The sequence below is a fragment of the Thunnus thynnus genome, chromosome 11 (genome assembly GCF_963924715.1).
Source record: "Thunnus thynnus chromosome 11, fThuThy2.1, whole genome shotgun sequence".
Classification (NCBI taxonomy): domain Eukaryota; kingdom Metazoa; phylum Chordata; class Actinopteri; order Scombriformes; family Scombridae; genus Thunnus; species Thunnus thynnus.
In genome coordinates, this window is record NC_089527.1 from 3850606 (window position 1) to 3873207 (window position 22602).

Consider the following 22602-nt stretch of genomic DNA (forward strand, 5'->3'; position numbering starts at 1 on the left):
TCTAACAGTGATTTAACAGTCGTAACCACATACATTCCTCATGAGGTTTATAGCTTTCTTACATTTTGTTTCTGTGTGTTTTATATGAGAACTCCACATGTTCTTTTCATCAAACCATAACCCTAAATATAATAATAATAATAATATCTGAGTTCTGCCTCTCTCTCTAAAGGTTCTCTGTATAGTAATAAGTTGATGTTAATTGGTGCTTTCTTTCATATGAGTCATATGACCAACTTTCAACTATCTGTAAAACACTCTGAAGAACATTTCTCCTTCTTTTCCAAATTGCTCATCATCTACATATAATGAAGCACTTATAACTCTGTTTACATCCCTAAATATATAATTTATCATGATATAGAAAAGGACAAAGCTAATTACACTTCCTTGAGGAATTCCATTTTCTATTTTAAATTGACTGGACATATCTGATCCCACTTTAACCCTGAAAGTACAAAAAAAAAATCTAATATCCAGTTATACAGTTGTGACACAGAAGACGGGATGAAGAGAAAAAGGATGAAGAGGATATTGGGATAATGTAGAAGTGACTTTTCAGATGTTCAGTTAACCAAACAAGAAGCAGTTATTTATATAAGACAGAGTGCTTTATTTTTTCAGGTTTTTGTTGGAGATTCATTGATAAATGTAAAAATCAGTTATATAAATGAGATGTTCAGATGTGAATGGGACTAAAAAAAGCATTGAGGACTATTTACATCAGAGTGTCACTAAACATGTCGATCTTCAGTTACAGGCTTTGTATTTATTCTCCGGTGTCGTTAGATTAACTGCAGCTTTGCAAGTTGAGATGGAAGAAATGCTGCTAGAAATACGAAGTCAATGACAATTTAAAAGATGTGTCTTTTTGAGGATATCTACGGATCTAACATTAAGTTTAACCTAATTTTAAGTAATAGTAGAGGAGAAGTTAAGGAGATGGTGTAATGCACCATTTTGCATTAGACATTTCTCAGTAAATTAAGGAATATTTAAAAGAAGCATCAGTAAATAGTGTCAGCACAATTGAAATACAGAAAACACAGAACAACATCTTTAATACAGAGAAAAGTGGGCACTGAGGAGAATCTTAACGAGGCTGAAGGTAGGACACACCAGACTTAATAAAACACTGCACTTAATAGGCAAACATCCCCCAGGACTATGTGAACACTGTCAGATAGAGGAGTAAGTGGAGCGTGTAATTGTCACCGCCAGAAATACTCTTGAAAACATTAAAGAGGGAAATCAGGAAGCTTGGAGTAGAAGAACTGAGTCCGAAAAATATATCTAGCATTGGGTTTGTGAGTCTATCTGTCTGTAGGTTAGTCCACACATTTGTTACTTCTAGGCTGGATTATTGCAATTCCTTATTATCAGGCGGCCTTAACAAGTCTCTAAAGACTCCCCAGCTGGTCCAGAATGCAGCTGCACGTGTTCTGACTAAAACTAGAAAAAGAGATCACATTTCTCCCATTTTAGTTTCGCTGCATTGGCTTCCTGTAAAATCTAGAATAGAATTTAAAATCCTTCTCCTAACTTACAAAGCCCTTAATGGTCAGGCACCATCATATCTTGAAGAGCTCATAGTATGGTATTATCCCACTAGAGCACTGCGCTCCCAGTATGCAGCTTACTGGTGGTTCCTACAGTGTTTAAAAGTAGAATGGGAGGCAGAGCCTTCAGCTATCAGGCTCCTCTCCTGTGGAACCATCTTCCAGATTCGGTCCGGGGTGCAGACACCCTCTCTATGTTTAAGAGTAGGCTTAAAACTTTCCTTTTTGATAAAGCTTATAGTTAGGGCCGATCAGGCTCGCCTTGGATCAGCCCTTAGTTATGCTGCTATAGGCCTAGACTGCCGGGGGAATTCCCATGATTCATTGAGCTCCTCTCCTCCTCCTCCTCCTCTCCATCGGTATGCATTCATGTAACATCAATGCATGTCACTAACTTGGCTTCTTCCCCAGATTTTTTTGTGCTTTCTCATTTTGCAGGAAACCCTGGGTTGCAGGCTGAGTCTACGCGGTCCTTTGCAGTCCTGATGGCATCCTTTCCTGGCTGTTGCTACTGCTGTTGCTGCTGTTATTGTTATTGTTGTGATTGTTGTTATCCTGTGAATTGTTGGGTCTCTGTAAATTAAAGAGTACAGTCTTGACCTGCTCTATGTGAAAAGTGCCCTGAGATGACTTTTGTTGTGATTTGGCGCTATATAAATAAAAATTGATATCTATCTATCTATCTATCTATCTATCTATCTATCTATCTATCTATCTATCTGTCTGTCTATCTATCTATCTGTCTGTCTGTCTTTTCTATGTATTTATTTTTGTTTTATTTGATGTTTTTCCATGTTTTGTTGATCATGGCGCACATCCATCAGTAGGTGGCGGTAATGTGTCTTTAACGCTGTTTGTCAGCTGCAATAAAACCTAAAACAGAAGAAGAAGCTTTTAACATGGAAACTGAAATCAATCACTGACTTTTGACAAGGTGGGCAACTCAGCATGCAAAACACTCCACAGTTCGTTATAACTAAGTTATTAATCTAGTAAAGTCTAGTTATTAACAACATATAAACTGTGCATGTTTATGGTTTAAGTTTACGCCACATTTTATCGTTGTAAACAAAGAGACGTTATGTTAGCTAACGTTAGCTTCCGGGCGTCAATAAGGAACCCATAAAACATTTGTTTAAGATTATAAAGCTGCTCACTGTGCAATAAAAACAACAGACAAACGATCTTTTTTACTACATAGTGCTGCTATAGATGAACTGCAACCCAACGTTAGCATGAGGCTAATGTTACAGCTAGCTTCATGTAGCTATTAGCCTGATGGCAGTGACGCGAAACTCCGTTAAGTAATCTGGCAGTTAAAATATTATAGTATTATACTTATGTACATGTACGTGCGTAATAAAAACTTAAATCTCATATTAGCTGACTAGCATTCCTTCTTTAATTCGGCATATTTTTGATCCAGTATTTAAACTTTATGAGACGTTTAGAACAACTTTACATTTGTAGAAGTTAACCAGCAATAAAGGAAGTACCTACATTTGTTTGAACAAGAGCTGCTTTCTAGATTAATTTTATGCCGAACTGATTACTGTCAGGAAAAAATAAGAACAGGTAAAAGATCATAGTGCCCCAACCAAATAAAAATATATATTAAATCATGATGATGTTATTGGATCAGCAGTAACAGGGTGACTAAACATGTAGATCTTCAGTTTAATTAACTTAGATTAACTGCAGTTTTTGCCAGTTGAGGTTGGAGAAAAGCTTCTGAAAATATGAAGTCTCTGAGAATTTAAAAGATGTGTCTTTTGGTGGATATCTATGGAAGAATTTGACAAAAAAGGTTATGTGTAATTACAGAGTTAATGGAAAAAGCAGGAGATCATATAGTACATTTACAATTTAAGAACTAAAAGTCATAGATCACATAAAACTTAAGCTTTTGAGACAGAATGAGTAGAGACTTTATTCTGGGCATTTAGGGAGAGATTAACATTAAGTAAAGTCTAATTTACAGGTAAAAGATGATGCTGCTCAAACCAAATACAACTGTTAACCAGCACCACATTACCTCATTACTCAATGAAGATTGGCACAACAGTCAGTACATGAACAGCACAACAATGACTGCTTGTTTCCTCCACAGGTAAGTCAGACAGAGTCGCTGATCTTTTCAGCCAGAAGCAGAGCAGCCTGCAGTCTGTGAGGAGCAGCAGGTGAAGCAGGTGCTGACAGAGAAGGAGCCGAGGAGGAGAACCGGTTCACCTGTACAGAGAAGGATCAGAGAACGAGGAGGAGGACTAGGATGGCTGGCTTTCTGGACAACTTCCGCTGGCCAGAGTGCGAATGCATCGACTGGGGGGAGAGGAGGAACGCGGTGGCTTCTATTGTCGCAGGAGTGCTGGTCAGTCGGCAGAGTTACTAGAGTGTTGACTGTCTTTGTGTGAGTGTGAAAAGGTCAGACAACATATAAAACCATCAAGACAAACACATACAAACTGTATGGGTGCAAGGTTGGTTGTGTTCAGGGACCAGGAGCAAACATCTTATCTACAGTTATCTCTTTGAATTGCTCAATATTAAAGGGGAACTCCGCTGTTTTTATGCATGAAGTTGTAGAAACAGTTGTATACTCCCTTGTATGTTCATGGCTCTTTAGGGAGGTCTCCAAAGTTTGAAAAAATATCCCTGATGTTGTCTAAAGATGTTATTGATTTGTATTATGGACTCAAGGGTCTAAAAGTCAGGATATATCTCCCTCTGCTGCTTTGGGTTGACGTCTTCAGTGTATGAAAATATCACAAACCTGTTTTTCTTGCACTTCTCCTCCATTCACACCTTCATCTCTTCGATTCAAGTTCATTTTCTGTCAGTAACCTCATCTATGGAGGCGGGAAACAAAACAGCCAGAAACACACACACACACGCAGGGCCGCAGCCAGGACAGATTTTTAACCGATGTTTACCAGCGGCCGTGGGTGCTGTGGTGGGAAATTGTGCAATTTTTCTGCAGTCAAGAGCAGAAGCTTCCATCTTTTCTTAAAGGCACATTTAATTTGTCTGATTCTCTGCTCTTTGTATCGTCATCCTGTGTCATCTGAGTCCCCTCTCACTTTCCTCTTGTTCAGCCCATGTCAATAATAAATTCACACAAATAACAATATAAGTAAGCTGTATTATTTGATTATTTTGTTATGTCTCCTTTAATGGACAGTTGATACTGAACCCCAGATTGCTCCCGGTGTGTGTGTGTGTGTGTGTGTGTGTGTGTGTGTGTGTGTGGAAGTGTTGTATCGCTCCTGATGAGCAGGTTGGCACCTTGCATGGCAGCCTCTGTCATCAGTGTATGAATGTGAATGCTGGCGTGTTGTAAAGCGCTTTGACTGGTTGATAAGACTAGAAAGACGCAACAACACAACAGGACCCGGCATCAAACGTCTCCAGCTGAACTGGGACCAGTGACGTTGTGATTATGTGGCAGCTCTGTAACCATTCAGCTACCAACACCAAAATTGACCAAATTCAACAAACACAGTCTGATCTTTTGAAAATCGTTCTCAAACCGTGACATTCACAGGAGGCTCGTGCTGCGTTCACGTCACATCAGAGGTACCGTAATTATGAGTTTCCGACATGTAAACAGCGTTCATGTCATCATCCAAGTAATAATTACAACAGGGAAACTGGGATCCAACTCGGCACTTCATAATAAGGAAACCAGCAAACATAGACGCCTCACGTCAGCCAAAGTCTGTCGTTCAGTGTAATTAAACCCCTATATTTAACGAATGTGATGTCATTTTTGTCAGCGCTCAGTATTTTAAACCCTCATACGACCAACTCAGTTATCAAACAACAACTTCCTTGTGTTGTCAGATGACGTGAACGCTCGCTTTCCCATCCTTCCGACATAGCATGAACATCAGACTCTGGGCGTGCTGGTTTCTATAGAAACAGAGTGCTCGCCGACTCACTTCATATCAGCTCCAGTCATCAGCTGGAAGTTTTACAGTACGCGCTTATCTGTGAGATAAAAGCGATTAACAGACATCAGTCAGTTTTGTACATTCATACTTTAATTGCGTTTTCACTATTAATTAATGCGAGCTGTACTTCTTTATCTGACATATTTATACACATAATGCAAACCTACACGAGCACCATATTAATCATGTGTGAGACACCGGGGGCGTAACGAATAAATGACACAATAACACGTTGAGAGGTTGTGACCTTTTTGTTCTGTTGTTTCTTTTATGGAGATATTTCTAACATTTCCATGTATTGTGAATCATCTCCTGAATTAGTTGCAGCTGAGGAGGATTCAGCTCAAGTTAATACACAAAAAATAATTGAGTTGTTCTATTAGATGACAAAATCAGGGCTGCAACTAACGATTATTTTCACTGTCGATTATTTTCCCAACTAATCGATTAGTTGTTTGGTCTCTAAAATATCGGAAAATGGTGAAAAATGTCGATCACTGTTTCCCAAAGCCCAACATGACGTCCCCACATGTGTTGTCAACCCAAAAATATTCAGTTTACTGTCATAGATGAGTAAAAAAAACCCGAAAATATTCACATTTGAGAAGCTGGAATCAGAGAATTTTGACTTCAAGCGATTCATTAATTATCAAAATATACTCATGTGTTGCTTCTAATAGTGGAGTACACTGGTTGGATGGATTTCTGTCTATAACCTATTGCATCATACTGTCTGTAGGCTCATTATGTCCTCTGAGGCTCTTTGTTTGCTGCCCGTAATTGTTCTGTCTCACGTCGATTTGACTCATCTTCTCCTTTTATTCTCCCTTTTCCACCACAGTCCCCCCAACAAGACAGTCAGCTAACTGTAACGGGAACCACATCCCCACGTATTCAAATGTCAACCCTGTTTTCTCCTCTCTCTCTCTCTCTCTCTCTCTCTCTCTCTCTCACACAGTTCTTCACGGGTTGGTGGATCATGATCGACGCGGCGGTGACGTATCCTTCCCAGGAGCAGCTGAACCATGCCTTCCACACATGCGGCGTCTTCTCCACCATAGCGTTCTTCTTGTAAGTAGTCAGAAAGAGGCAGGAACTGGGCGTGCTGGGTTCATTTCCCAGAAACGAGTTTGCGCCTGTAGGAAGCCGATTGTTGCCGGCTGCAGACTCCTGCTACACAGCGAGGGGGCGGAGCCACAGGTGGGTTGTGTAATAGACAGGAAATAATAGGTAGAAAGAAGAGAAGAAGAAGCAAAAGTAGTAGAGTCAGCAGTGATGAGGAAATAGATTTTACTTTAGGTCCCTTTATTTAGCATTTATAAACAGTATATTATTAAATAATTGGTCTATAAAACACTATAATGTCGTTATAAGCAGCTATAAGGACATTTTTTATTAACATGTTTATTAATATACTGTATTTGTCAACAATTATAACTTCTCTTATGAAGACATATTTTATTACAACTGTGTTTTACTATATTGTCATTCAGTATCAGTAGCATTTATAGTGCGTTATAAACCATTTATTAGCTGTTTATATGCTGCTTATAAATGCTAAATAACAGGACTTTAAAAAAAAAGTGCAAATGTTGCACTTTGTTTTGTAGAAGAGAAACTGATAAGTTGGTAAATTCCATCATAACACAACATGCAGAAACTATAAATGTTCGTCTTTCATAGTGTGAGAGCACAGACCAGTGTTTCTGCTTCTCCTCTAAGGATTCTTCTGGACTCTACTCCTCATTATCAATAAGAACAATATATATAGAGAGCCTGAGGGATGTACAGGAGGATATTTATTAAGCCTAATTAGTGCATAAATCCACAGTTTCTCAGGTTAGTGGTGAGACTACAGGTTTACTGTGAATGCAGCTGAATAAGATCTGGAAAGCAAAGAGTCCAGCTGCAGAGCTTTTTCATATTATTAAAGAGAGAACACCAGAGTTCCCAGTAACTGTGTTTAATTCAAACATGCATTGATGTTTTCTTCCTGCTAGAGGAGGTTATATACGATATCCTGATGCTGTCAGCTCAACAAAACTGAATTGAATTAAAAACGCCTCCTGATGTCACAAAAAACCCATGTAGATAAATATGTAAACTGCATATTTTTATGTTTTGTCACCGAAGCCTTGTTCCAGTCCTCTGAGTCGCCCACATCTCACTTTTTATCCAGTGATTCAAAAAGTGAAACGAAACAGCGATCCAGTCTAATTATAAGATGAAAAATGATAACGTGTCTGACTTTAAAGAGCAGAATGACAGCCACTCAAGATGAAAAGAGAGAAATGCTCCTCTGAGGCCACACAGGGAAGGAAACTGAATCAGATCAACACATTTTCAAGTTTGTCTGGAATGACGTGGACTCAAACTGCTGCCAGTAAATGTATACAGCTGGTCTCACTGGTTTAAGTGTGTTACTGACTGCGGTTTATGTGAAGGTCAAGTAACACATGATGAGTTCATTTTTCATCCTTTAGTTTATATTGCTGCAAAAACAGTTTCCTCACCATCAAGTGAAGATTAGTTTCATGTTTTCAGTATTTGAGACATTTAACCCCTTTGATTATTGACTTATTAATCAATTTATAATAGCAAATAGCAAATCCTCACAAGTCAGAAGCTGGATTTTAGGTGATTTTTGGCCTCTTTGTTTGAAAACTTACTTAAATGATTAATTGATTATAAAAATAGTTAATGGATTCAGCTCTAGACTCCGTGGTGTCGTCCAGTTGATCTTTAAGATGGCTTTTCCTCCTTTTGTGTAACTCTGTGCTTCTATTTTCAGGATCAACGCGGTTTCTAACGGCCAGGTGAGAGGAGACATGTATGGAGAGGGCTGCCTCGGCAGGACAGGTGTGTTTCTCTGAACGTCCTCCTTCTCAGAGTCATAACAGTGAAATCAGTGTGACTTAAATCCATAAATCTGCGCAAAAGTCAGAGAAAAAAACAGGCACATTTTTAGGTTTTCTTCAGTAACAGAGTGATCCAGTGATAGTCGTCTGTGCATCATGTTACACTGCAAACAGGAGCTGCTAACAGTCAATTCACATGACTTTTAATGGAGACTATTTGCTAAAATGTAAACAAAACTGTAGCTGAAATTACAACAGCCCATTTAAAGGTATAATATGTAATTATTCCACGTTAAAATGTCTAAAAACAACTAGACCTATGTTATATATGTTGTTGAGTTGTGTACTTACATTATCCCAAATGTTTCCAACAGTTTTCAAACCCAGAGAAATCTGTCATTTAATCAAAGTAACGGACCGTTTCATTTGGTCGCCTGTCGATGGCGTCATACCTCCTCTACCAAAGAGTAAACACGCACAAGATGCATACGGCGGCGCTGTGTTTGTCCGCTACAATGGCGTCTACCAAAGAGTAACTTACACACATACAAGATAATACATCGGTGTTGTGGTTGTTCCACACAAACTGTTATAAATGGACTTTTATTCAGTTTTAAGACACATTTTCATGATAAATTTAGGTTGTTTTTAACTATATCTTTTAGCCGGAAGAAGGATTTTAGTCGTTGGACGTCTGGATCTTAAGTTATCAGAGAAATAAACTGGACAAACGTTAGCAGCAGCTCGGCTAACAGCCCCTCCAGGAAGTCCGGTCGTCGCCGAACATCGTCGGAGAAATATTGATTTTTTTAGGTTAAACAGCTTTAATTAATATTTTAACGATTTTTATCTGCGTGTATGTTTGTTTTTGGAGAGGAGGAGACCTCTGCGGATAATTCAGCTCCCGGGAGAAACCGACCGAACGTCTGGATCTAAAGTTATCAGAGAAATAAACCGAACAAGTGTTAGCAGCAGCTCGGCTAACAGCCCGTACCGGACATCCGGTGGTTGCCGTACATCATCGGAGAAATATAGATTTTTTACGTGAAACAGTTTTATTCAGTGTTTTTACCTGTAATCTCCGGGTCCGTTTGTTCTGGAGAGGAGGAGACCTCTGCAGGTAAAAACATCCTGAATGATGAACACTGGAGTAATCCTATCCTGGTGAAGCTGGTTATTTAACAACGAAGACAACAACTCCCATGATCCCTTGCTACTTCACACCGTCATCACACTCTGTCTTTTGTTATTTTTGTTTCTTTACTTTTGTTTAATCAGCTTTTATGGTCTCTTGCTCCATAGTTTGGTTGTCATATTGGTTCCCAAACAAGCCGATATGTTGGTGTTAGCATGTTTCCATCTGTCAGATCAATAAAAAGACTTTTGTATTAGAAGGAAAAGACTCAGAGATCCACGTCGCTCCAGATAGGATTTAAATGACAGGAGGGGCAGCGAGTCGATCACTGCAGCTGTTATTATTACTAGTGTGGTTGTTATTACTGGATTAAAATCACTGAGCAGCAGGTAATTTCCCCCTACAGACACAAATCCAGTCTGAATGAGGCTTTCGAGTCTCCTTTGTGGAGGAGGTGCAGGTCGTACCTACAAGAACACACCTTCATGATGTATTCATAGATCATTTGTATGAATTCACAGTGTAAAACATTGCAGCGCTGTGATTTAATGTGATTCTACAGTGAAGAGTTAACTGATGCTGATGAAGGTGATGATCATGTGTGTGTCCGGCAGGAGCTCGTCTCTGGCTGTTCCTCGGCTTCATGATGATGTTCGGTTCGCTCATCGCTTCCATCTGGATCCTGTTCGGCGGCTACGTCGTGCCAAGTGAGTTTTCCTCCATTTAAACATCAAACTTCCAGTTTCATTATTTTTCATCTTTGTCTCCTGTGACTCTTATTTTCCTCCCACTGACACTTGTGTATTACGCAAACATTTATCTTCCAAAGAATTCAATTAAAATACCAGATGTTTAACCATTTCATACTTCACGCTGACTGGAACATGAGACGAGTCCGTACAGTTATTATTATACACTGTTTAGTATAGTATAGAGTGGCTTTGCTGGAAACGACCATTTCATTCACAGCGTGGACTTAATATTCTGTTACAAGCTGATTATTCAATGTTGTTATCAATAAAATATGTTATATTAAATAGTTGGGTGAAAAGATGTGTTTTATTATTGGGTAATAAATCAGATTCCAGACTAAAAAAAAGTAAAAACATCCAGTTTAATGATCGTTCATGAAGAATAAAAATATAACTTAATAATTTGCATCATTGTACCGATTCGTTAGCATCATATAGAAATCACTACATAAAGTAAACCAGTCCAGCTGATATCTGTCAGATCAGAAATATTGATTTGACATATTGTCTGAGAGTGAACAACAAACATTACAGAACAGACGGACGTTTATTGACGAGTCGACGTCGTCTCATCGGGACACGAAGCGTTGAGAGCAGCTGAAACCTGGACTTTGTCTTTCAGGAAGGATTTTACATTTTACTTTTATGGAACTTTGACTATGTTTAACATCTGATGACATAACAGGGTGTAAATGACAGAAAATCACAAACCTCTCACTCTGTCTGACTTACTGCTGGAGTATTTATTTATTAGTTTATGACATTTCAGTCTGTTAAATAATAAATAATTCATAATAAATACTCCAGCAGTGAATGAAACAGTGTGCAGGAGTTTGTCTCACTTTTATTCAAGTTGTGCATCAATATCAATCTTTGAAATATCTTCAACTTGCTGCAGAACTGATACCCGGGTGGCGATGATCAAACTAACCTCTGACTGTAAAGACTTTGAAGGATTTTCTTTCTTACTGACGCTGCAACTTGCTGCTGTGATTAATATCAGTGAAGCAAACAAACAATGTGATGAATCAACAGTTGTCACTTGAGCTGCATCAAACACATCCTGGCATAAACTGGAAGAAGAGCGCTGAGACTAAACACAGAATCAAAGACTCACCGGGGGGATAAAATAAAGATAATTAAAAATATAAAACTGCAACATTATTAGTGTTCATGAACACTTTAATTAACTGCTACTTATCTGGAAATGTTCTCAGAGCCTCAGAAGGGGAGTAACGTTTAAAAAACTCCTGCCGGAAACTGTTGGAACGAATACAAGATCTTGTTTTTGGCAGCATCGAGTCTGAAAAGCAGCTTCGTCCAAGGAGACGTTATTATTCATCCCTGGTTGTGGCTGCGATTTAGAAAAATGACCACGCACACAGTTCATGTCTGAGCTCAGAGGCACATGGTGTTCTATCTGTGAAGCTAGAAAAACTGTTTACAGACACAGAAATGTGCAAACTGGAGGAGAACAACTCGACACAGGAGCAGAAAGACTCCAGTTCATCAGAGTTCATGTAACATTCACACATCCGGTAAAAACACAGAACCACATAAACAGCATTTCCTGGAAGTCCCTTATCTCACCACTTCATTAATTACATCCAGTACTCTCTTCAAGCTGATTAGAAGCTCAGTCATCATAAGTGGCCACTTGTTTATGTCATATCTCTATCTTTTCATGCTGTGTGTTGATCCTCAGTGAGTCCAAGCAACCATGAAATCATTGGATTGAAATAACTGCTTAAGGAGTTTAATTATCATCAGAAGTGTTTCCACATTTGAGACATGAAAGACACTAATAAGTGTTGAGTCACAGTGTGAAAATCACTGTTCTGACTGGTCCGTCAGCTTCAAGCCTGTTTTAGCTGCAGATCATTTGCCTGTTGTAGGCGTCTGTGTTGCTTAGTAACGCTCATCTCAACACTGTTTACGCTTCAGTCTCTCAGCGTTTCACTGTAATTATGTCAGTTTGTGAGAAAATGAACCTGTTTCTATCTGCAGGATCGCTGCTGCCACACACACAATAATACATGTTTTTTAAAGATGAACGTTGGCATGATATATTATAAATCAACCAAACCAATTCACATAATAGAAAGTGTTATTTTTAATGAATTAACACACTTTTTCAAATGAACATCTGTTAATTGATTGTAACTTTGTGTGTTTATGAAAGCTGCTCTATTCAGTATGTTTTAGCCGTGCTGTCAGTCAGTGTGTCGGTCGGTTTGATCAACAACTACTGGATGGACTTTCCATCTAACACCACCAGCAGGTTGATATTTGTGGTTTTTAGAGAAATATCCTGACAACTGTTTGCTGTGAAACTTAGTACACACATTAATGTTCCACTCAGGATGAATTATAATAACGACGATCTCCCGACCAGCGCCATCATCAGGTCAAAGTTTTCATCTTGTCCGATACTAAACGCAGAACTCATGACGTTCCCATCAGCCTCAGCTGTGCTTTGTGATGTTAGCATGCTAGCACATTAAACTAAGATGGTCAACAAAGTAAACCTGCTAAACATCAGCATGTTAACGCTTAAATCAATTAGCCTGAGTATCATTCATGACAGCATGCAATTAAATGGAGATTAATTAGGACGTCTGTCTAATTCATATCTTCCCGCACTGTCAGCTGATTTCCAGTCATACACGAACTTTTTCCCTCAATTATGCTCTCAGTTATAAATCTAAACATCCTCCTGGTTCCTTAGCTGACACGAGATCTGGACTCTAAATCCTTTTACTAAACAATTAACTGCACCGACAGCCAACCCTCTCCTTCCTCACTGCCAGTAGCACTGAAGCAGACTGGAAGCTGGAGCGGATCCCAGCACGCAATGGGGAGAAAAGGCAGATAAATATCCTGTCCAAGTCACAAGTCTGTCCGTGCTAATTTCCATTTTCAAATTTCCCAGGATGACGTACAGCAGACCGTGTGTTTCCACAGTGATGCAGATTCCCACGCCAAAGAAAAACAAACTTGGAGAATGTGCACACCTGTACGTAAACTCTGACCCATGCGTACGAACAGAGACGGGGGGGGATCGACGATCATGAACATTCAAACCAGCAGTGTTGTCTGTACTTGCGCTTGTAATGAGCCACAACTATTCCATAAACATCTTTCAATTTAAACAGATATATATAAGCCAACTCAGATCTTAAAGTCCAACATTTCACAGGCAGGATGCTGCAAAGTCTGGCTCACCTTTCTCCGATATTAGCTAAGCGTGAACATACTGATTCATTTTCACCTCGACCACGTGATATAACCGATTAAATTATCATCGTCGATGGTTTAATCCAAGATGACATCAAATAACTTAAACAAACGTAGCTAAAAAATATTTGCAGCACAGAGCGGCAATAGATTTTTAATATCTCGTTATACTGTGCATTTATCAGCAGGTATGAGTTTAGTTTCATTTTGAAGTAAATATAAACGAATACAGTGTTTATTGTATTGTAGATATTGAGTGTGTGGTGTAAAAACTACTTATACTGGTTAACTGGGAGCTGGCCCGCTGCAGGGTGTGGTAAACGCTTAACCAGAGATGTCTGACTTTACAAGTTTTATATGGTTGTTCTGGGTTACAAACATAACTTCAAGACGTCAGAAAACAGGGAAATAAAACGGTAAAAGTCAGTTCACGCCTGTTGTGGTCCTTGTGACGAGAGAGGGTCCGATACGCTGACTCTAGACACTGATTGGTCAGACGTCAGAGAGTGATTTTAAATTTCAGTATAGTGGATGATACAGAAGCAGGTTCGATCGAGGTTCCTGCAGCAGCAGCCCAGAACGTTTATCGCAATCAGGTCCATTTAATATTTGTTTTATACTCAAACAGTCATCTGACAACAGAAACAGAAAGTTCTCCTTTAGTTTCTGTTTAGCAATGCTGAAAACAAGATAAGTGATGACAGAGGAGATAAAACAGATTTAACAGATTTAGAGTTTACAGCTTCACTGCACGGCTGTAACGCACCGTTTGTTTTCCAGCAGGAAGTACAGACAGAAAGACATTGGACAGTTGAGTTTGATTTATATGAATATGACTTTCTTTCAATAATAAATCCGTCTTGTGTCTACAAGATTAAAATGATCATCCTTCAGTTCCCCACTTTGATTCTGACTGAAATATCTCAACACCTGTTTGATGAATTGCCATGAAGTTTTGTACAGATCTTCATCTTCCCCAGAGGATGACTCCTAATGACTTTGGCGACATGCTGAATAGTCATCAAACGCCACCAGCAGGTCATAATTTAAATCTGTCCAGTACTTAGTTTTTTATTTTCCTTTGCACTCAATTTCTGCAAATCTAATGACATTCCCATGTTAGCATGTTAGCATGTTAGCATGCTAAACTAAGATCTAACATCAGCGTATTAGCATTCTCATTAGCATGCTGACATTAGCATTTCACTCAAAGCACCACTGAGCCTCACAGACTGTAGACTCTTCTTTAAACTGGTTAAACTGGACTCTGGTTGGTTTTCCTCCTTCGTATGATTCGTTTGTCCAGATCTGAACACAGTAATCGTACTCGGACCAAAACGACCGCACAAAGACCCTTTAGAGGAAGTGCTCTCGGTCCGGTAACAGATTAATTCTGAAGCGGTTCTTTGCAGTGGGAATGTGAACAGCTCCTGTAGCCTGGTGCACTTTGCATGCTGGGATGCACATGAGTGTTGCTAGCAGCTAGCCAGAGACACAGCTAACTAATGAGAGTAAAAAACGTCCTAACGTGGTTTGTAGTGATGGATTTTGGTTCAGCAACTCGTCCACTGACTCAGACCAACTAGATCAGAGGTTTTCAGAGGGAGGCGGGTCTCCTCAGGGGGATCCAGACAGTTTCAGGGGAGGATCAGTGATTGGAAGTGCAAAGATATTACATTAGTTCTTACGTTAGTTATCAAAAGATCACATAGAATAGCTTGAATGTGTGTGATTTGGTTAAAGAGCAGTTGTCCTCATGAAACACAGACAACCGCTTCAACTTGTGAACTGTTTCACTCGTTAAACAAGGAAGTACTTAAGTATCGATTTAGAACAAAAGGAGGACGTTTCTCTTAATTTGTTAACCGCACAGATTCCCTTTAGAGGAAGTGATCACAGTCGGGTTCTAGTGGGAACGTGATCCGACCTCCATCTGATTACTGACTACAAGGCTGCAGCTAGCCGGACAATGAATCAGAAATTGACCTTGACCATTTGGAGATACGCTTCATATGCCGAATGACATTCTTCCTGTTTATATGTTCTTCTTCCCGCCACAGACGCAGCTAACCGATGAGCACTCAGGCTTCTAGCGATGCAGTATGAGTCACTGTAAGTGACAGAAAGAAACAGTAACAATAAGTTTACTAACGTCCGCTGATTCAGACCAGAATACACGAACAATCCTGGAAACAGCCTCACGCACCTTTCATCTTTCTTTTTAGTTGGTTTTGTGTCCCATGACTACGAGGATGAACCTCCACGTCAGTCAGGAAACACTGTTACTGGAAAAAGAAAGACAGGATTTTCTGCTGAAAGACAAATTTTAAAAAATTGGTTTGACTCACTCAGTTGTTCTAATGTGATGAAGGGACGTCTGCATGTATCCGATGACTCTACGTGAGACCGTCAGTCCTCACCAGCTGCACTAGTTTGTACCATTTAACTATCAAGGGACTTAATGTTTCTTGACAGATTAACTCACTGGAGTTAAATTGAGCTCGTCCACAGTCTCTTAATTATGATTCAGTCACACATACTAAACAGTTTCATCTTTTCACTTTCATTTTCATCTCTCTGCCTTTAACGACTCCATGACTGTTTCTAAATCCTCACTTCTTCTACCTGCTGTTGTTCACTCTGATCTCATTTTTCTTTTGTTGTTTTTCAGAGAAAGAAGTGGCACCAGGGCTGGCTGTGTTCTTTCAGAATGCCTTCATCTTTTTTAGGTGAGTGTAAGGTTATTTAAGCCACTTTATTAAAGCATTAAAGGCTGCGATTTCCCATAAGGCAGCGGTGTTATCTCAGCATAATCGTTATGAAACCTACATTACTCCATCAATCAACCATCAAACTGTCCAAGAGAATAAAGAAAAATAACATCAAACACAAGTTATGACATTAACTTTGTTCAAAACTTTTTTGTCATAGCTGAGAGGCGCAGAATATTTTTTAGCAATATTTTTTGGCAGACGTAGCTCCGTGTTTGGTAGATTGTTCTCTTTGACCACAGACGTCGCCTCATAACACAAAAGACGTACCGGGTTTTTCTCCTTGAAGCATCTTTCTTGAAACTGCCTTCCGTCTGCATCAGGGGTCATTTTGGGGTCATTATTTATATTTCTCAATTCCACTTGTTGGGAAAATCGCATTGGTGTGGATACATTGCAGTCTAGCGGCGGGATACCGTCACTTCCTGGGTAACATAATCGTTACCCATAATTTTTTTACAATCAGACCTTTTTCTCTTGCGGGGCCACATTTGGCCCGCGGGCCTTGAGTTTGACACATATGTTCTATGGTATAGTATTGTGTGTGTATCAAAGTCTGATATATCTTATTCCTCTGTTGTTGTCCAAAGTCACACGGTTGTGATACGTAGCACAACAAGCTAGCGAAGCTGTAAACAAACACCGCGTTCCTGCACATGCTCAGTGGCGTCTGCCATACTAGGAACTTCTCTCCAGAGAGTTATAGATGTTATGAGTCTTTGGAGATGACCAAACTCTTCATGATGAAGGAACATGTCACCCAGTGCAGCGGTGCAACTCACCGACGTGTTTTTAATAGTTTTTTGAACAACAACGGAGGATTAAGATATATCAGGCTTTGATACACACACAATACTTATAATACGTAACTTATATATACGTACTAATATGTAAGAAAAAAATCACCAGCCTTATCCTTTAAGTGAGCCAAAATTGGACACAGTATATTTCTATGAATAATAATCAATTGTTGCATTTCTTCTCATGTTTCAAATAATTAAACTCAAAGTCAGACTAAACAGAAACAGACACGAAGTAGCTGCTATAACTCTACATATAAGTCATAAATAGAAGTTTTCACAGCTGAAAGTGAACTATTTGTCAATTATTAGTCAGTCCAGATGATCCAACACACACACACACATACACACACACACACACACACACACACACACACACACACACACATACACATTGAATAACAAAAACAGGAAGCAGCGTCTAGTAGATTTTACCCCTAAAATGTTTTTCTATAAGGTAAGAGGAAGAGGAGACGTGCTCTGCTCTAACACTTCTATTAAAAGCTGCACAAGGACAGTTATGATGCACAAACTGGATGATGACACATAATGGTGTAAAAATACCACAGCGTGTGTTTTTTTTTTCATTTAAAAGGTCAGTTGAAGCTTTAACCCTTGTGAGGAGGTTTTATAATTACATCTGTTGTTTGTGCTGCAAAGATAAAGTGACCCCGACTCTCTCTCTCTCTCTCTCTCTCTCTCTCTCTCTCTGCAGCACTCTGATCTACAAGTTCGGCCGGACTGAAGATTTGTGGGGTTAAAGGGTCTTAATCTACTCACACACAGAGTCTTTAAATGGTTTTATAATCTGTTGTTTTAGATTAAAAAGCTATAGAAACTCCACTCCAACACACACACACACACACACACACGAATTCACAGAAAGTTTTATATCCTGCAAAGAGCTGCAACTGTTTCCACTGGTGATTATTCTGTCAGTTATTTTCTCGATTAGTTGTTTGATCTATAAAATGTGAAAATGGTGAAAAAATGATTTCCTAAAGCTCAAGAAGACGTCCTCAAATGTCTCGTTTCAGTCAAAAATCTAAAGTTATTCAGTGTTATATTCATGATACATTATATTTATTTGAGAGGCTCAAACCTTTCTTTTTTTTTTCTTAATCAATTATCAGAATACGAATCGTTGCAGCTCTCCACCTGCTTTGCTTATTAAATAGAAACACACACACAGTGTTCTCGCTGTTTTTAGTAATTTTAGGGAGTGAAAGGAGAAATAGTTCATTTGTTCAGATGCATTTTCATTCTTCTCCAGATTTTATTCACACTGTGTCTCTGCTGTTATTGAGAAAATCCCTTTTTTTGAAAACAGTGTTTGTATTTTAAATGAATGAGGGAATTAATGTTTCTTATTGTGAATGAGCAGCAGTTTTATTGTTCAGTTGGGGGGGTTTACAGTGTAAATTCACTGTAGTGAATCAGAAAAAGGGAAATCATCTTTTATTTGATGTTTTCAGATAACTTGTGTGGGATAATTTATTGATTTAAATACATTTTTGAAGTGGATGTGAGTGTAAACACACAACCGCAGAGGGAACAAAAGCCTCTTCTTCTTCTGTCTCTGCTGAAGCTGCTCTTCTTCTTCTTCTTATTAGTATTATGAAATGCTGGTATGTCAAAGGTTCAACATATGCACTGGATTATCAGAGTGTTTCTGTTCACGGGTTTGATTCCCGTCGACAGATTTACTCGCTGTCGTTCTGCCTCAGGATGTGTGGTTTTTTTTCAAATTGTCAGTTTTGTCCTCATGTAGTTTGTCCTTGTTTTTACCAAAAAAAGTCCTGTAAACTGAGATGTATGTATTCAGATGCTTTTAAGTTTTTTTGTAGCCATTTTAATTATTTAAGTATGGAACAAATTTTGTGAAGCCAGACGCCAGTAGTAAAAGTATTAAAGGACTTGTAACAAACTTTACAACTGACCTTTTTTTCATTATTTTTAAGATGTTTATCAGAGCTTCGACCTTCACGGAGTAAAAATCAGATGAGGAAGCAGGAAGCTTTCATGTATCAGCGTTCAGGTCACAGAGGAAACTATCAGATCATTAATCAGAGATGTTTGAAAAAGCCAGAAAGACGTTTTAAAAACATCTACGGCTGTTCTGAAGGTTTTTCCAGAATCTCCAAAGACTTTTCTTCTTTGTTTTTTTTTTTTGATACAGGAAGAGAGAGGCAACTTAGGAAACGGGTTAGAAATCTTTCTTTTGATTCAGAAGGTGAAATATTTCACATTCAGATGGAGAAACCGATGGTTACCTCTGTAACTATTAATAATACATCATAATATATAATAGTAGTAAAACATGAGAGACTAATGGATCCATATGAGTTTAACTTCCCATCTTCCTCGCATCTTTTTAATCTTCTGACTTTGTCAAGAGAATAAAACATGAAAACTAAATAAAATGTCTCAACTGGGATTCTGGAAATCCGTCTGTTTAACTGTCAGAAGCAGCAGAGAACTGTTCCTCCGTCGTAGCCGAGGTGACCTCTGAACTCTATCAGACATTGTTTACTCTTTATAGCAATGCTCGGCCATCTGTAAAGAGGAAATGGTGACTAAAGTCCCATCAGAGGGTTTATTATTACAGAAGAATAAAATATTCATTGTATTCCTGTCTGTTACTCTTTGTTCTGGACGGCGGCCATTAAATACCCAGTAAGCGGTTATAGACACATCACATGTAAGTGGGATTTTTAAAACATTCAGAGCTTAGCAGCAGTTTGTCCTATTTATTAATGTTAGCTAACACAGCGTTAGCTTAGTAGGTGAAACCTGCTAACAGAGTCATTAATGATATTTGATATTTTTCTTTTCTATCTGCTTTAATTTTGTCATTATTCACATAAAAATAACTTTACTTTTAAGTGTCAGGACACATTTTGAGGATAATTATTAAGTAAAGTTAAGTATCTCGGTTCTTCTGACTTCTGACCCAGGGGTCAAAAACAGGATTTTAAGCCTCTGTTCACTTTTATTCGAATACAAATACAAGTAATTTTGCTGCCTCAACAAATACAGATACAAATACAAATACTGGGCTCTCTGCACATCCCTACTCTCTATAACTGGACACTGTGCACCTCACCTGTTTTTATGCTGATGTTTTGTTTTAATTGAAGTTTTTTTTTATTCTTTTATGCTTTTATATCTTGTAAGGTGACCTTTGGTGACTTGAAAGGTGCCTCCAAATAAAATTTATTATTATTATTATTATTATTATTATTATTATTATATGTGAGATAATTGGTCCAGTTTTCAAGATACAGATGAATTTTGAAGTAAAAATACTGACACAATTAAATCCTGATGAAACAAACTGGTCTACTTCAATTACAGTATTTAATATTTTCTGTTTGGGGCAGTGACCCATTCGACCCCTTATAGAAAATCACGGCTCAAACACTGTGTCAAAAATGTAAGTATGGATATTACACGCACATTTACACACACATACACACGCGCGCGCTAGGCTGCATTCACACCAAATCAGGCGGTGCGGCATTCAGGCGCAGGCTCGAGCGGAGGTGTGTGGGGTTGTGGGCGTGTTTATTTGTGCTCTACAATGTAACCACTGTGAAACAATCAGAAAATAACGTTTTATTGATCTGATTTACCGGCTTTCTCCCTACCAGCGCTCCCTCTCTTCACTCACTCTCTAGCTCGCTCGACCACAGCTGATCTCTCCTCTTTTTCTCTCCTCTTTGTTTTTAAAATGAGTCAAGAAGCCGACAGCAAAGTCTAACTTTACTAACGTTATCAAGCGAAGAGAAATGTCCTCCCCTCGTCCTAGTAGCGTCTTCGTCTTCCCTCACGGCAGAGTTTACAACTCTTGTCAGTCTGATCTCCCGCTGTGATTGGCCACCGCAGCCTTCAGCCGCAGTGACGTCAGGTTGCGTTTCTCCACAAGTTGACTCTGGCTCAACTTTCCGGCCACAGCGGCTAAAACGGCCGCAGCCGAGCCGCACTACCCCCATTCAAATGAAAGGGACGACTGACGTTTTCGCCGCACCGCCTGATTTGGTGTGAATGCAGCCTTACGCTACTCTTGTACCTTTCACATAGATGTCCTTTGAAGAACGAAGAGAGGGAGGATGACAAAAAAAAAAAAAAAAAAAAAATCCACAATAACGCAGGGTGTCATTGTGCTCACACAGTGTGCGAGTGAAAATCATCAGCAGCCCGTTGATTTTAATGATCGTCTGAAATTTTAGCAGCGGCGCTCATAATTCTGAATGAATAAAGGGGAAACACTGCGTCTCGTTGTCTTTTTGCTTTTAACAGGATTACTCATCATCATGAAAACAAAATCATTTTATTACACTTTTCAATTTAGTAAGTAAACTGCTTTTTCTTCTACTTAAATCCAAAATTGCAACACGAATCAAATTAAACTGAGTTGAAACAAGTCTTCATGTATATTTGGTGCAGGTGTTAGTCGTCTCGATAATAAAAATTCTCCCTCTTGGAGCTGCTACTCAGTTTGGGACGAAGGGTTAAAGTCCTGATGAAACAGCTTTTCCAGAGTATTTAACTTCTGTGTTGTGACGTATTTTCGAGTCAACAGCACAGACCGCCACTCCTGACTCATACTAGATTACTTGTAATCTAGTATGAGTCACTATACTAGACCTACTATACTAGACCTCTGATGAACTCGTTTCCCTCCAAACTATTCCAGGAAGAAAAAGAAAGAACCCTTCTGAGTTTAAGAGGGACTTTTCACCTTTATAACATTGTATTTGGTTGACATGGTGTGTGTTGTTTGAATGTAAACAGATGTTTAGTATTTTATTAAACCAGGTACTGGAGTTTAATCCTATATTAAGTAGAAAAGACTGAAATACCAGATTGTGGATGCATTAATGATGTTATAGTATAAAACTATAACCTCATTTATTATTATTTGTTTGATACAATTCAGATCTGATTTCTTCTAATATTCCTTTGTATTGAAATAATCATCCGCCAACCAACATCCAACCATTTCTATCCACTGTTGACTGCAGTTAATAGTTTGGACAGCTTCCTGCCTCCTGTGTTTCAACATGAGTCACATCAGATGTTCTTTGATCCAACACCACAAAGCATTTTCATCACCCTAATTACTTTTTACTACTCTAGTGGTATCGATCGAGGCAGATAGTTTTGGGTTTTATTTATGCAGAGCTATTCGTCTCCAGTCCTGTATTTTTTTTTATTTCTGGTGCCCACAGCATTAAAAATGAGCATTAATTAATTCAACAGCACCGTGTGTTTTCACAGTGTCTTCCTTTCTCTGGATAATCCACAGACTCCATATCGATGCTTTCATTGGATCTTCTTTCCCATTTAGAAAATGTCCAGATGAAAACTGTTAACAGTGTTTTTTTGTTTTTTTAACCATCATCTTTGTTGTATCGGGGGCGAAAGACTGATGTCAGAAAACCTCCAGAGATTAAATAAGAAAATGTGTTTTTGTGATTTAAAGAGTTAAAATTGTGGCCGACTTCACCTGCAAAGAGTTCTGGACAAAACTGATG

The 22602-nt window shown here is 38.8% G+C and overlaps 1 protein-coding gene across 2 annotated transcripts; it reads left to right on the forward strand.

The window, feature by feature from the left end:
• The first annotated feature begins 2395 nt into the window (after window positions 1-2395).
• On the forward strand, window positions 2396-18997 carry LOC137192291 (transmembrane protein 50B). 2 transcript variants are annotated; one of them, XM_067602854.1, is made up of 7 exons: window positions 2396-2493; window positions 3670-3927; window positions 6468-6580; window positions 8301-8368; window positions 10117-10209; window positions 16163-16220; window positions 17778-18997. In XM_067602854.1, exons 2-7 carry the CDS (start codon window positions 3829-3831, stop codon window positions 17821-17823), a joined length of 477 nt encoding a protein of 158 aa, XP_067458955.1. In that variant the 5' UTR covers window positions 2396-2493; window positions 3670-3828; the 3' UTR covers window positions 17824-18997. The 2 variants fall into 2 exon arrangements, with proteins under 2 accessions (XP_067458955.1, XP_067458956.1); XM_067602855.1 differs by lacking the exons at window positions 16163-16220; window positions 17778-18997 and adding an exon at window positions 15552-15583.
• The last annotated feature ends 3605 nt before the right edge of the window (window positions 18998-22602 follow it).

What these genes read in the sequence shown, in the direction of transcription:
- LOC137192291 (XM_067602854.1), top strand. Translation starts at nt 3,829, where the DNA reads ATGGCTGGCTTTCTGGACAACTTCCGCTGGCCAGAGTGCGAATGCATC. An exon ending in CTATTGTCGCAGGAGTGCTG is followed by an intron (nt 3,928 to 6,467) that starts GTCAGTCGGCAG and finishes TCTCTCACACAG; the next exon opens with TTCTTCACGGGTTGGTGGAT. An exon ending in CGGCGGCTACGTCGTGCCAA is followed by an intron (nt 10,210 to 16,162) that starts GTGAGTTTTCCT and finishes GTTGTTTTTCAG; the next exon opens with AGAAAGAAGTGGCACCAGGG.